Source organism: Primulina huaijiensis, chromosome 1 (assembly GCF_012295235.1).
Source record: "Primulina huaijiensis isolate GDHJ02 chromosome 1, ASM1229523v2, whole genome shotgun sequence".
Taxonomy (NCBI): domain Eukaryota; kingdom Viridiplantae; phylum Streptophyta; class Magnoliopsida; order Lamiales; family Gesneriaceae; genus Primulina; species Primulina huaijiensis.
In genome coordinates, this window is record NC_133306.1 from 5198820 (window position 1) to 5213888 (window position 15069).

Here is a 15069-nt window from a genome sequence, read left to right on the forward strand (position 1 = left end):
TAATTGACAGAAGTATATATCTTTAATATTTAATAAATAACAAAGTATACATCGTAAAATATTACAACAGCGATATATTTGAAATGGATAACACAATTACACGACACACGTACGTTTCTGGAAATATAAGAATAAAAGAAACAGTACCTGAAAAAACTTCGAAGATTCCAAAGAAATAGTATAAATGGACATTTATAACCATTTCTGTCAAAGAAAAACTAATATGAATCGCAAAGAACAATCGTAGGAATGGAATATTTTTCTTTACTAGACCCCTTATCTGAAGCAACCAAGACACTGTAAATTGTAAATACACACACACACACAAATGAATGCTGTAAATTAAAATAATCCATGTGTGAAATCAAGCTGCTTCTGCAGATAAAATCTCAAGCTCAGCCCACCAAAGAGGAGAAAGCCTTGGAGTTGCTGCTTCCGGTGATATATCGATTGCTTGTCGCAGTTTCTGAATCAGTTCTTTCATACAAGGTCGTTCCCTCGAATCTTGTTGGATGCAGCTTTGTATTACTTCGCACACGACATTGAGCTCCTCATCTTTGAATGCCTTCAGGGTTGGATCGATCAAGTAGCTGATTGTTTTCTTGTCGTTCAAGTATTGAGCAGCCTGAAAACATTTTTATGCAAAATATCGAAGTTAAAGAAATATAAGAACATAAGAGATCAGATTATTGTTATTAAGTATTGCTTATGATATATTTACAAGAAAAAAAAGGTAATTTTAGTCTTGAAAGTTGGCGTGTTTTGGGTTTTAGTCGTATAATATGTTAAAGTTAAGTTTTCATACAATAATTTAATTTTTTATTGTTTTATTCTTTTTCCCCCCCGAAACTACTGGAGGTTTAATTTGTACTGATGACACATACATGAGAAAAATAATTAAAAATGAGAAAAAAATTTGTTGTCTCCAATAATTTTTGTTTACGTGCTTGATATGTTTTTATTCTTGTCACATAAGACTCGTTGAAGAGAATCAATGTCAACGGAGTTAGTGGTTTCTAATAAAAAAATAAAGTAAAATAAAATTAGAGTTAGTGAATAAAACCAAACTTTCACAAATTGCAGGATCTAAAACCAAATTAGACCACCTTACTAAAATTGCAATTTTCCCTACTTTTAATATCGTTTAATGATGATTTATTTTAGGATAAATAGTCCTATCATTTTAGTCTCTACATATTTTCATCTATATGAAGGGTTGCGATTGTTTGTAATCTGAACCAAGAAAGATTAACATAGTTTTAGCTCTGGACGAAGGCACTGCTTTATAGATCTGGACCTTCTTTGCTGAACTACTAAAACAATGTGTTTCTATTGATATAAAAATCCAACAAAACGGCATAGGGGAAGAGATATATATAGAAATGCAGTTGGAATTTAGTGGAGGGATGATTTCAGGGAGGCTTTAGATCTGCATGGAGTTGGATAAGAGACACTAACAGAGTTATAAAGATACTACTAACCCAGTTTTCAAGATGTCCTTGCTCTTCAGAGTGAGGGAGCTTCCCAGATATTATTTCGAGCAATAAGATTCCAAAACTTTGTATGTTTGTTCCCACATCGGCAGGTGGTGGCAGTAGGGAATGCTCCGTTTCATTTTCGTCATGGTTCATCGACTTGGCTACAAGTTCTGCCCAGAAACTGATATCGGCAATCTGCCACAATTAGATTTTCTTTTCTGGTTAAGAAACGAATTGGTTTCACGTTCAAATGCTGCTTGCTTGTACTATCTCAAGAATAATGCATATGATTTGAAAAGAATGAAACATACTTTAGCTGCATAATCATCTGTCAAAAGTATTTCACTCGAATTCAGGTTGTAATGAACTATTGGTGGTTTGAGGTCGTGCATGTACTGAAGGCAATACGCAGTCCCCATGATTACTCGCATCCTCGTATTCCAGTCGAGGTGTTCTACTTCTTCAACTGATTAAAGAAAGTACAAGTTCAGAACTGCTTGTGATATAAGGTAAAATACATATGCAGAAGACTAGTATTACCATGCAGATGCTCGAAAAGCCTGCCATTTGGAGCATACTCGAAGACCATCATTCTAGTAAAGGGTTCGTCCTCCTCACAGTACCCGATTAGATTAACGAAATTCTTGTGGTTCACTCGTGACGAGCTATCGATCTTGTAGTCATGGCGAAACAAATTAAAAAAACACCGAATAATTTAGGACAGTAATGAATTGAAGATGATAGTCACAGTTTAACACTGATAACTGTCGTATTAATGCAATAAAATGTAAATGACCTTCTTTCTGAATGCCAATTCTGAATGCTTCGACCAGTCTTTTAAAGATTGTATAACAGTCGAAACAACAGCAATTTCCACCCCACTGGAGAGTGTACCCTTATATATAATTGCGCTTCCTTCATAAGTAATAATGATGTTGCTGAAATCTTCACATGCAGTTTCAAGCTCAGCTCTGTTCAGCTTAGGGACCCCTAAAAATGAAGAAAATTCACTTGAATGCACACTAAAGTTGATAGAAATAATGGATTTTAAACAATGGTTATCACTTCCAACTATAATACATAAAAGTATTACTGAATCTTAAAATCAGCAAATCTAAACTGGATAAGCATACCTGTAATGAAAGCTTTCTGCAATTGCCCACTCAATCCAGTCTTCCAAGGACCAATATTTCTTGCTGCTCTGCTTTTGCAGATGAAAAATAAGGCCACAACCACCATGAGCAAAAAAACAGCGCATGAAATTCCAATCAGAAGCTTAAATGAAGTTTCGAATTTTCCATCAGTTGAAGACTTTTTGTTGGTTGATTGACTAACAGCACTAGGATTAATTGGGTCGGACGGCGCGTGTTCTTGACGTACAGTTGGTGAGGATGTGGGAGGAGGAGAAAGTTTCTTCCTATTTGGAATAGCTGGAAACGACCCACTACTTCTGCTCGGGAGAGTAATGCCTGGGTCCAAAAAGGCTGGTGTTCCAATATTGGGTGGAATAGCAGCAAGATTACTTGGCTGTTCGGCTAGTCTTCGACGTATATTATTTTCCTGGCCCTTGAAATTATGGACTACACCTGACTTACATGAACCTAGAAAACAAAAGAACAAATATGAACATGTTTCATTGGGGAATTGCTAATGCCGAGTAAGAAAAAACACTGTCACTTACTTGTTAGATCGTCACAACTGTCATCAGCATGATCGAGCCGCTCGCTTCTGAACTTGAACCTTGATAAATGGCAATACTTCTCCGTTAATAAGATGCAAAAAGAATTAGGAAAAAATAGCATAATGACCACAAAAGATGACTGCTTACAGTGGGAACTGATTGAGGTAACGTATAATGGTCCCTTTAATTTGTAGCTGGAAGGAATCTGATTCATGCAAGTGTTTTGCAACACTCTGCCACATGCTGCTCAATATGTGCACCAAAATGTTATCAAGAAAACATTCAAAAGACTCCTAAAAAAACCATTAAAAAGAATGGGGTCCATAAATTGGACTGGAATCACATATGAGTTAATAATATAGTTATCATTCTACTTATACATCAGAAATACAGTTCGAAAACAGGGGACAATACATCACATAACAGACGATGATATGTTAGGGTGACAATGTTGTAGTAAATATCTCACCAGAGCCCGATTTTTCTGTTAATACATCCAATTCCAGAAGCATCAATTGTAAGGTTTTCGTCAAATTGTACATCAGTAAGCAAACTAAGCTTCCCAATCTCCACAGGAATGCTTCCTTCAAATTTATTATCACATAACAACCTAGAACAATGAAGTGAAGTTTGCCGAAAACTTGAGATAATTAATTATGTTGAGGAGGCCGAAGATGAAATGAAATCAAAAGATTATGCTTACAAGCTTCTTAGTTTATGTAACCCTCCTAATTCTGCAGGAATGGTTCCAGTCAAGTTATTATGCCTCAAGTCCAAAATTTCGAGATCCATAAGCCTTCCAAACTCATGCGGGACTGTGCCAGAGAAACGGTTCTTGGATAGGCCACTGGTGACGCAGTTGGAAAAAATTAACCAAGGATATCACAGAGTTTGAAAGCAAAACTTTTATAGAAATGTAATGCACAACATATTGATCTACTAAAATCATAGTAACATGCAGAACCAATTAAAGATTAAAAAATGTCAAGTTAACAGGTAACTTGGTCTGTAAGAAGCAAAAGAGATTAAATGAAGTCACCATAGTTCACACATGCAAATATGAACTCCAAGATTGGAATAACAGTATAGAAACAGAATCAAAACTCACAGAAATCTTAAATTAGTAAGACTTCCAAGCTCTGGTCCCAACACGCCCTTCAAGTCATGCCCATTGAGATCTCTATGCAACAAGTAATCTTTAATGAATTAAAGAACGTACAAGAACTTCAATCAACATTAAAAAATTTCACCATAATGTGACTAAATTCCCTCAGACTCGCACTTCATTATCATGAAAGTTTAGAGTACATCAATGACTCACAATGTAAACACTTTCCCATCGAGACAATGAACGCCTGACCACATGCACGGGTCACAGTCATCAGGATTCCAATTTGTCAAAACTCCAAACGGGTCAAACTCCACCTTTGCTCGAAATTGCAACAATGCTAATCCTGAATTTCCGTTTACCCAAGTAAACAAAGTCAAAACAAGCAACAAACTCAAAACCAGCTACTACAGAGAATTCAATATGAATAATCCTTTATTACCTTCAGAATCGAGGGACCAACATCCATGAATTTCCAAAAGAAGAACAAAAAACGCTAAAGATGCCAATTGAGTCCCATAAACAGTCCAACTAACATCCATCTCTCGTCGAACCATTCGTCACAGTGGCGGAGGCGGTTTGGATTTACACCAACAGCCAGGACTCTAGACACCATGCGACACAATATCGCCAGCTTTATGGTGTAAATAACCCTCCGAGCAATATACGATTACTCGGACAAACTACCAACAATACAGCACAGAATTCAGATACGTATGTACACAGATTCCCTAGCAGACACAAACAACATAACAAATAAAAGAATCTCCATTAGCCCTCTTGAACCAATCAACCGAATTGGGGTCTCTCATCTTCAACTATCTCGTAGTTTTCGCTAAAGTACTTCCGCTTTCATGAAGAATTGCAGAATCTGCCCGAACGAACTATCTCCAAGAATCAAATCTCAACTGGAGAATGCCAAAAAAAATGTCAAATATCACAAAATATCGGTTCTTAAAAGGGGTTAAATGGCACAGAAACAAGAGTATTCCATAACCCTTTACAGAATAACAGAAAGCAACAAAGGCCTAAAGTACAAAAGTAAATAAGAGCCAGAAAAGAATAACCTTTGTAATAAGCAATCTCTTGAGAAAGCAAAACATGAAAACGTAAAGCAATGCAAGGTAAAAACTCACCAATATGATAAGGAGGAACAAAAGGACATTCAATTATGATACAGTTAGACAGATTGTTCCCAAGAAAATGCAGAGAGCAGGAAAAAGGGTCACACACGGTGGTAATAACGTTGAAAAATTATATGAAAAATTTGCTCTTTGGGATTCAAAATGGCAGCTTGGAAACCGTTAACAGATAAAAGAATGGTTAATAACTGATAAACGTTTAAATGTAGAAGAATTCCTATTAGAATTTTTTGACTGCCCTTTTCGGGATGATCTCAGAGGTGGAAACTCTCTTCGACCATCTCTCTCTGAAAGAAGGGAAAGAGGGGGAAAAAACTCTCGGGGGCCTTCTAGGCGCCTCTTTCTCTTGTTTTTTTTCCCTTTATTTTTTCTATTATTTTTTACGGCACATAAAACAAAGATCGCTAGTTTTATTTTGACAAAAAGAAGGAAAAATATTTCAAAGACATACTAAAACAATATGTTAACCCCCCAAGGATTTGGCAACGGTACGCCGCCGGCGAGGTGTGCATGCAGCGGTTCTTGAAATGGGGTGGCCCGAAGCCTCCGATCCGTACTAAACGGGCGCTCTCACATCCGTTGACTGGGTCCCACTCTTTCTCTGCTTCGTGCATGCCTGTTATCCTCTATCATTAATTTTTTAGATACCATAAAATGGTGTTTTTTCCCCCTTAAATTAAATCATTGTCAGTCACCAACTTTAAAATGTAATAATTTGTGTAGTAACATAAAAATTGAAAAAAAAAATTTGATTGCTTGGAATTGGATTGAGAAATCGATGTCTTGTGAGATGATCATATGAATCTTTATTCATGAAATAGATCAATTATATTTATATTTATAATAAGAAGTAATGTTTTTGATATAGAAACTAATATTTTTCATAAGTGACTTTAAAATATATATATCACAAAATTGACTCTTGAGATTTTCTCATCATAGTTTTTCTGATTTAGAAATATGGGGAAACTTCAAACTTGGTACTTTAAGCTGGAGGGAGCAATTCTTAAGTTTTTGCGCTCACGTACTTCGAGTTGAACATGAATTCAAGATATAATATATATTTATTTTCTAATTTATAATATTAATCAAGTTAATATTCTATCTTGTTATAGTATGTCAAAAATATAAAAAAAATTAAACAACAATCAGTCATTCCATTGTCTTTCATTTATATCAATTTTTTTAGCTCGTATTCGAATTCAATTCAATCTTCGTTCATGCTTGAATAATCTTAAAATCTCAAATATTTTGATATTACTGCAAATCAAATTCAATCTTGACTCTAATTGCAAATCATAAAATAATAGTTATTACATATATGAATAATTATGATAATTAATAAATTGAGTTGATTTATAAAATTTTGTTATTATTTTTAATTTTTATTTGCATAAGAATAACAATTATATTAAATATATGATTTATAGAGATAATATGTGAATTTTTTAAAGTGTATTAGATATTGTAGTTACGAGTAAATTAAATGAAAAAATATTATTTATATAAATAAATATGATATTTTCGTAAAAATTAATTCGTATCGTAAAATCGGATCAATATATATATATTTATAACCTAGATTTAGGTCGTGTGATTATACCAGATCGGATTCACTTCAAACAAATGAAATATGTTGGGCCTGGCTAAAGATATTTGGGCTGATAACATTTTTTATTTGGGCCATAATCTGTCGTCTAAGTCAGTCTCACACATTTGTGACAAATATTTAAGAAGAATCCATGATTGCTTTGGCAAGACCTATATGTCGAGGAGGTCTTAGGTTCGAATCTTGGAAAGGTAAAAACTCCAGTGTCTGGGCTGAAGAAGTCATATGAGTAATGATCGCGGGATAGTGGTGTCCGGTCACTACAATAAAATATTTTGTTTTTTTTTCCAGCATTTACGAAGATTTGTTTAAAAACATGATTTACTTGAACTTTTTTAAAAAAATTAAATTATCATAGTGATCTAGTAGTGTAAATTATTTTATCTGGTAATTGATTTTTAAAAATTATAAGAATAGTTAAATGTTGTAAAAAAAAATAATATGTCATATAACAATAGAATAAAATATTTGGTATTTTTTTAGAGAGACAAAAAATTGAAGTGAAAACATGATCATATTGTGAGATATAAAAATAAATTTTAGAAAAAAACCGACAAAAATATAGTTGTTTCTCATTTTAATCTTGTAATTTATTGATTATATTTTCTTTTTTTTACTCTACTCCCATACATGATAATAAATGTCTATCATTAAATGTACCGTAAGACAATGTGCCAGGGTAGCATCAAACTTACCCATATGCTACATGATGTAGGAAAAATATTATCATAACAAGCCCATTTATTGTATTTTCAATATAAAAAAAATGTCATAGTTCTCTCGGATTAGGATCAATTTTCTCTTTTTTCCTTCCTAATTGATTCTTTTATGACATTCTGATATTTTATATAGTTAAATGGATTCATTCGAAAACAATTGGATTATGACAAAATTATCAATGTTTGTATTTCTATTCAACACCTGTAAGCCACCTTTTCTTTTTCTTTTTTTTTTTTTTCAATCGGGTTTGATGATCGTTTATTGTGAATCTATTCGACATATATGCCTAACATTATGTATAAATGAGTTATTTTATTTGTACAACTATTTAAGAGAGACACGTTCAATCCTTGTTTGTCTATTAGTTTTTACTTCTTCTCAGTCTCTACGATTGTGATTTAAACGAGATTTTTATTGCTTGGAACACGGAGTGTGTTTCTATTGCTTCGTACTCTATTTCAATTAATGATGATTTTGGTTAACTATTGGAAGATTTGTCAAATTCGACCCAACTTTATGATAGAACATGAAACAAGCAAGCAAACACCCAACATGTGAACCAAAGCGCATTCTAACTCCCTTTGGCACAAAAGAGAGTCTGTTCTCAAATAAAAAATCTTCGGATGACAAGTTGTGAATTTAGGCAGCAATAATTGTCCATATTAGTAAAGCGATCGATATATGACGCTTGAGCTTTTGTACAATTTAAAATATTATAGTTGCACCGATACTAATGATACCTTACAGCTTTTGGTAAAGCACCAATCACTTCATCTTACAATTGATATCATAGTAAAGTTCGCGTGTTCAATTCTCATGTATTGCAAAGAGTGCAAATTATTTGGTGCAATAATTTTACGAAAGTGGTCGACTCGTGCACTTGGATTGCTGTACAGTTTTAAATTTAGAATTTTACTATTACAATTTATTATAACTTTAGATAAAGTGACAGACATTAAATCTACATATCAAAATAACATTTTTTTCCCAAAATTTCCCCTGTACGTGATGAAGATAGGGTTTGATAAATTAATCATTAACTAAAAAATCAAACCTATAGTTTTACAGCTAGTACTTATATATATAATTTTTTCATTTAATAATTTAATTTTCGGAAAGCATATATCATATTAAAAATAGATTTTTTTTTTTGCATAATTTATACAAGAAATACAATAAAAATATCCAATTACATATGTGAATAATAGAGGATATAATATAAAATAAAATATTTTTCGACTGCCATATATATGTGTGTATATATAAGCGTAGTTTAGAATTTTTTTTGCTTTTTTTATGAATAGCTTGGTAATTACATATATAGACCTGTGAAGTGCTGATGACGAGCCAATTACAAGGCCTATAGTGAACATTTAATATAGAGTAGAGATATTATTATCTTACCCTATTAAAATAGAGAGGTAATTAAGCATATTTTATCAATTGTTTGACTTCAGCCTCTTCAGACGGTCAACAACAATAATTTACTAATTATTTGATTTTAAGACAATGATTGCTTGACTGAAGCTTGGAATTTTTAATCAGCTATTTGTACATTTGTGATTGTGAAAATGTGATGATTTCTTCACATTTAATTTAAAATTTATTTATTTTTATTAAATATGAAATGTTTTTTTTATATTAAAGTACCGAGTGCTTACCGCTTTACTAAAAGCTATAGCTGGTGGTAATGGTGCAACTAAAATCTTTTAAACTGCACAGCAGCTCAAACACCACGGTTCGATCGCTCTACCAAGAAGGGATAATTATTGCACCCAACATATATTAATTTTCTTATCTTATGAATGATACGATGATTTAAAAGTTTAAAAAGTAAAGATAAAGATAATATTTTTTGTTATAAAAAATATATCACCATATCCAAATTAGTTATTACAATTTGACGAACTCTCCTCACGCCCAGGAATTGACATCTCCGATGTATATTCAATTTTGTTAATAATGCATTATATATAATTTAAATGTATAATTATAATTATACCTTCTAGCTATTGATCTCCAATGTATATTCAACAATGAAAAAAAGTAAGTAGTTTTGTTTTATTTAGACATCTTATTTTAATATATAGTATTATAAACAAGAATTTATATGTAACAATAAAAATTGAAATGATATATATGAGAATGAAATTTAAATATATCATACAAATGTAATAATATTATTAAATATTAGTTTTAACCGATCAGTAAAATTATACTTTAATTAGCACTTATCATTTCTATATTCGAATTCAACTGAAAATTATTAGTTTATATATTTCTCGTTAAGATTGAGACTTGAACTTAATTTAACGTTAAAGCTAGTTAAAGGGACATGATTATCTAAGTCCATATATACAACTCTTAATGAATTAATCTAACCAACGTTAGACATTTAACACACATCCTCACGGCCTGAAATGAATAACTAGAGCTATTGAGCGTGAAGTTTACAAGACATTATGTGGTGCTTCATAAGATAGTACTTCAACATATAATGGTGGGCTTATGTTCTAATACCATGTTAAGATTGGGATTTAGACCTAACTCAACCTCAAAAGTTAGCACAACAGAAAAATGTCCAAGTTCATATATACAACTCTCAACGATTTAATGCAACCGATGTGGGACACTTGACGAACTCTCCTCACGCCCAGGAATTGACATCTAGAGCGTGAATTACGAGATATTATCCGATGGCCATAGAACAGTTCAACACATAACAGTGGGTTTGTGCTCTGATATCATGTTAAGATTGATACTTGTACTTAATTCAATCTTCAAAGCTAGCTCAATAAGAGAGAATTGTCTAAATCTATATATACAACTGTCAAAAATTTAATTTAACGGACGTGAAATATTAATATATTTTAATCTTAGGCCGGTTATCATGAGCCAAAAGTTCGCTGGTTCGAATTCATGTTTCATAAGTGAACTAGTGCGAATAGGAGGGGACCAAAATTAAAGCGGTACTTCTTTCAAAATTAATAATAAATAAATATATAGATACAGAGACGTCTCTTTGCAAATAAAAGGCATCGAATGGATATATATACTGAAATAATTTTTAAAATACATCAAATTCATAGCTATTTATTCATCATCTTTAATAACCGATCCTATCATTATTTAAAATATTTTATGTATGCAAAAACATTTTAGTCAAAATTTAATTTCAATCCAATTAGTTGAGTTTCCTGCTTTTATTATTTTCTTGGCCAGAATGCCGACATAGCTACGTCGAATGTTACTAATATGATATTGAACATTGTTGTTAAGGCGTTGTAAATTGTTAACATGAACATTGCTCGCATATTTGGTACGACACATCATTACAATGAAAAAATAACTAAAAACGAACAAAAACACTAATTTATTGAAATAAGGACAAATTTTATTTTCTTAAGGGACCAAATCAAACCATGTTAATTTTCATAATTATTTTTATAATTTTTCATATTATATGTGTACGAAGGAATAATTTGGTAAATAATTTTTTTTTTAAATTCAACATTCAATTGACTTCACATATCATGTTTTACAAAAGAACTGACATACATAAAAAGAAAGTCTGTAAAAGAAACAGTAATGCCATTATAAAGTCCTTTGGTGATACCCCGGGACCCTCATATCATTCTAGACTCGGTTCAGGTATGAATCAAAAAGACAAGAGAAGTCGGGATAAGAATCAACTCGGGAGAAGGAGTGTCTCTTTTATAAGTCATCATTTGGTTCGCAACAATCAGGGAAGCTGATCACAAACAAGCCTGAGCCGACCTCTCAGCCTAGCTCGAATATTATAAGAAGAATTAGTGAATCAGGGACTTTGTCTGTATCCTCACATCGAGATTGAAAAAATTGTTTAATATAAAAGTATAAAAATACTAATATTGTGTATCATACTTAGATGTATTCAAGTGTTGTAATACTTATTCATAACATGAAGCATAATATATTAATTAAGCACACAAATAAATGTTAATTAATAAATAAGACAGAATAAATAATGCACAAGTATAAATACTTGTGTCGTGCCTCAGGAAAAACGATTAATTAGAAAACTTGTTAGTTTACAAAAATCAATACTAGTGAACAAATAAAATCTAACTCCATTAATAAGTAAGGGAGCAAAGTACATCCAAATATATTTCAAACCGTATAATCAAAACTAGTGATGCAACAAACGTGAAGCCAAAGTTCCCGAATAAACGGCACAATAATCAAAATAGTGATTACGTGTTATAATCGAATGTTCTCGATACTTCATGATAGCACTTCAATATCTTGGCTTGAGCTCTTTATTAATTCACTGATGTAATTCATTGCTCTTCCTGCGGCGTTTCATTGCTCTCCTTCAACTCCAAAAATCACACAAGCACAACATCAACGATATTTTATTTATATACTTCATTTACCCTAGATTTTATTATTTGTATAAAAGTCCTACACAAATATGGAAACAAGAATTATAAATATCAATGTTCTAGAAAATATTATCATAGATATCAATATTCTCAAAAAATCTTAGTCTATAAAAAGAAAATTGCATATGTTAATATCATAATATTATCAACAAGGAAAAATTAATTAAGGAATAAAATATTCCTCTCAATCTTCACTTTTTTGTCTTTCTGGACAAAACATCCAAAAATAGTATTATCTTTCTGATACGCATTATCTCCGCTTGTATAATAACTCCCCCTGAGTTAGATTTGAAAATTATGTCATGTGCAAACACCCTGCCAAACTTCACTGATCTTTCATCTCCAACACTAGATGGGAGGTTGCAGTAAAATTTTAGAATAGGTCTTCTGGCATAGGGAGTCACAGAGCTCACAATAGCAAACATTATTTGATCTTTGAATAAAACAGTCAGATTCTGCTATCCGTAGGCATCCATATCAATATTATTTTCATCAATAATTCCTTATTGATGTACAGTGGTGACAAAACTAAAGCAGCTTCAGAGTATAACTTCGTTAAGAAGGACTTGCTCACATCATAGTCCACAAAGTCAATGTTGTCTTTGGCGTTGACCACATCAGTCTCAACATCGGTAGCAACATCAACAACATCAGTGACATCATCAATAGAATCACTTTCTTCACCATCACTATATTCTGACTTATCATCAGTAGTATGTTCCACAAGTCCAATTCACTTACTTTTGTATGTCGGCAAGCATGATCTTCACCCAATTAATAGCAATTATTAGCATATCTTGTACGTGACATGACACAGACATTAGCTTTGTCAAAAACTTCACAATTATTTTTATTAAACTTAACATGCAAATCATCATCACAAAGTTGGCTAATGCTTATTAAGTTTGAGTCGAGTCCCTCAACATAGAGCACATTATGAAGTTTATCTACATTCAAAGTCCTTTTACCAACAATTGTCCCTTTTGCACCACCTCCAAAAGTCACACATCTACTTCTTAATTCAACATAGTCAACGAGGTGGTTCCGAGACCCTATCATGTGGCACAAGCTCCTGCTGTCGAAATACCAAATACCTGAATGTTAGTTTTCAAGGATGTTTAAATAAGAGTACATCAAATTTCAGCCTAAGGTACACAAAATTTATTTACTGGAGGTTTCCTGTTGACAACGTTGCACTTGGTGTTGGATAACACCTTGTGAAACATCTGGTTTGCTTCTAAGCTCATATAATAATCTCTCAGCTTGAAGCAAAAATGTTTGATGTGGCACGACTTACAACATTAGTGACAAATGAAACGTCGTTTTCTTTGCATTGGCATTTGAGCGGAATCTTGCTTCTTGGTTAGTGAAACTTTGACAGAAAAAGTGTCTCTTGAAAAATTTGAAGTATCTTTGCTTTCATTCACAAAAACAGCAGGTTGTGACCCGGAGTAGAAAAATCTCTCACTCAGAAGAATCTCTCACTCAAACACACTATTTTGAATCCTAGACTAGACTCACTGTCTTTTCTCATCATTAAAATTGAGTCAAGTTTTGTTGAGCTCGAGTTAAACTTTGTCAGTATCTTTGATTCCCTTTCGAGATCATCTTTGACTTTGTACAATTCAAGGTCCTTCTTGCTCAAAATTACTTCAAGTCTTGACACACACTCTTTCAGTTCTTTATTATCTTTTGAGAAGATTGAATGTATCTTGTTTCTTTGAATCCAATCCTAGTATAATTCTTCATACGCTGTCTGCATTTTCTGTAGGGTGATTTCATCTTCATCGACTTCTTGGTTTTCTAGATTACTCGAATCACCGAGAGTTTTTGCATTGAGCCACACGAAGAGATGTTGTGACTAGGTTTGCAACACCAGAGGTAACACCTAGTGGATTGACTTGCAACCAGTATTTTTTTTCAAAGCAGTAGAGAGGTGTGATTTTCTCTTTTGTTGGATTCCCTCTATTCTTCATCACTTATGGAGACTGACATACTTTTGTTCCTTTGAAGTCTGTTGACACATTCATTCGCATAGTGACTGAATCCAAAACATTCTCTGCACTGAATCGATTCTAATTTTTTGACATCTTGTTGAATCATCAATTCATTCATTGGTCTAAATCGTCCTTGAATAAGTGCAAAACTTTTATGTTTCTCAGGGACAAAAGGTGGTAGTTTCGGTGGTTGAACGAATTTCTTCTTGTCTCTCATCCTTTTTAGATAATCACCAAATTTCTTTGTAATCAACGAGATGGAATCTTCACATAAATCAGACTCGTTAACTTCCTGACACATTTGAATTAAGTCATTGAAGGAGTCATCAGAAAATTGCAGCGCAATAGTCTTCCCTTTGTCCTTATTCTGTAAACCAGATTCATCTCAAAAGTTATGAAGGCTTATCAAATCCTCCGAACTAAGCGTGGAAGTGTCTTTAGCTTCATCAATAGCACATATCTTGATGTTGAACCGTTTTGGAAGCGTTCTTAAGCTCTTGCTGACCAGTATTTCATTTGATATTGAGTTTCCAAGACAAAAAGCTTCATTTGCAATATCACGCAGCCTATGATCATATTCAACGATTGTCTCATTTTATTCTATCATCAAGCTTTCAAATTTAGAGGTTAGCATCCTTAGCTTGGTTCTGCACACACTCTCATATTCTTTACAGCGTTTTTGAATAATTTCTCATGCATATTTGGCAGAAATGTAATTAGTTATCAAACTAAACATGTAGATGTCGACCGAAGTGAAAATTTCATTGAGTGCTTTTCAGTTGAAATTCGAGGTTTGAACTTCATCAGTTGTCCATGCACTCTCTGGTTTGATGCGACTGTCACCATCTGTATCCGCAGTTCTTGGAGGAGACCAACCATCCAAAACATGTTGTCATTCTCTTTCTTCGAT

The 15069-nt window shown here is 32.9% G+C and overlaps 1 protein-coding gene across 2 annotated transcripts; it reads right to left on the reverse strand.

The window, feature by feature from the left end:
* Positions 1-176: 176 nt before the first annotated feature.
* On the reverse strand, positions 177-6009 carry LOC140979413 (protein MALE DISCOVERER 2-like). 2 transcript variants are annotated; one of them, XM_073444809.1, is made up of 14 exons: positions 5861-6009; positions 4710-5175; positions 4481-4613; positions 4268-4339; positions 3863-4006; positions 3629-3769; positions 3307-3402; positions 3160-3218; positions 2612-3079; positions 2275-2468; positions 2019-2151; positions 1790-1944; positions 1482-1673; positions 177-625 (listed from the first exon to the last, which is right to left on the reverse strand). In XM_073444809.1, the coding sequence occupies exons 2-14, from the start codon at positions 4822-4824 to the stop codon at positions 365-367; spliced, it is 2163 nt and encodes a 720-aa protein (XP_073300910.1). In that variant the 5' UTR covers positions 4825-5175; positions 5861-6009; the 3' UTR covers positions 177-364. The 2 variants fall into 2 exon arrangements, with proteins under 2 accessions (XP_073300910.1, XP_073300903.1); XM_073444802.1 differs by lacking the exon at positions 5861-6009 and adding an exon at positions 5404-5804.
* Between the last annotated feature and the right edge of the window lie 9060 nt (positions 6010-15069).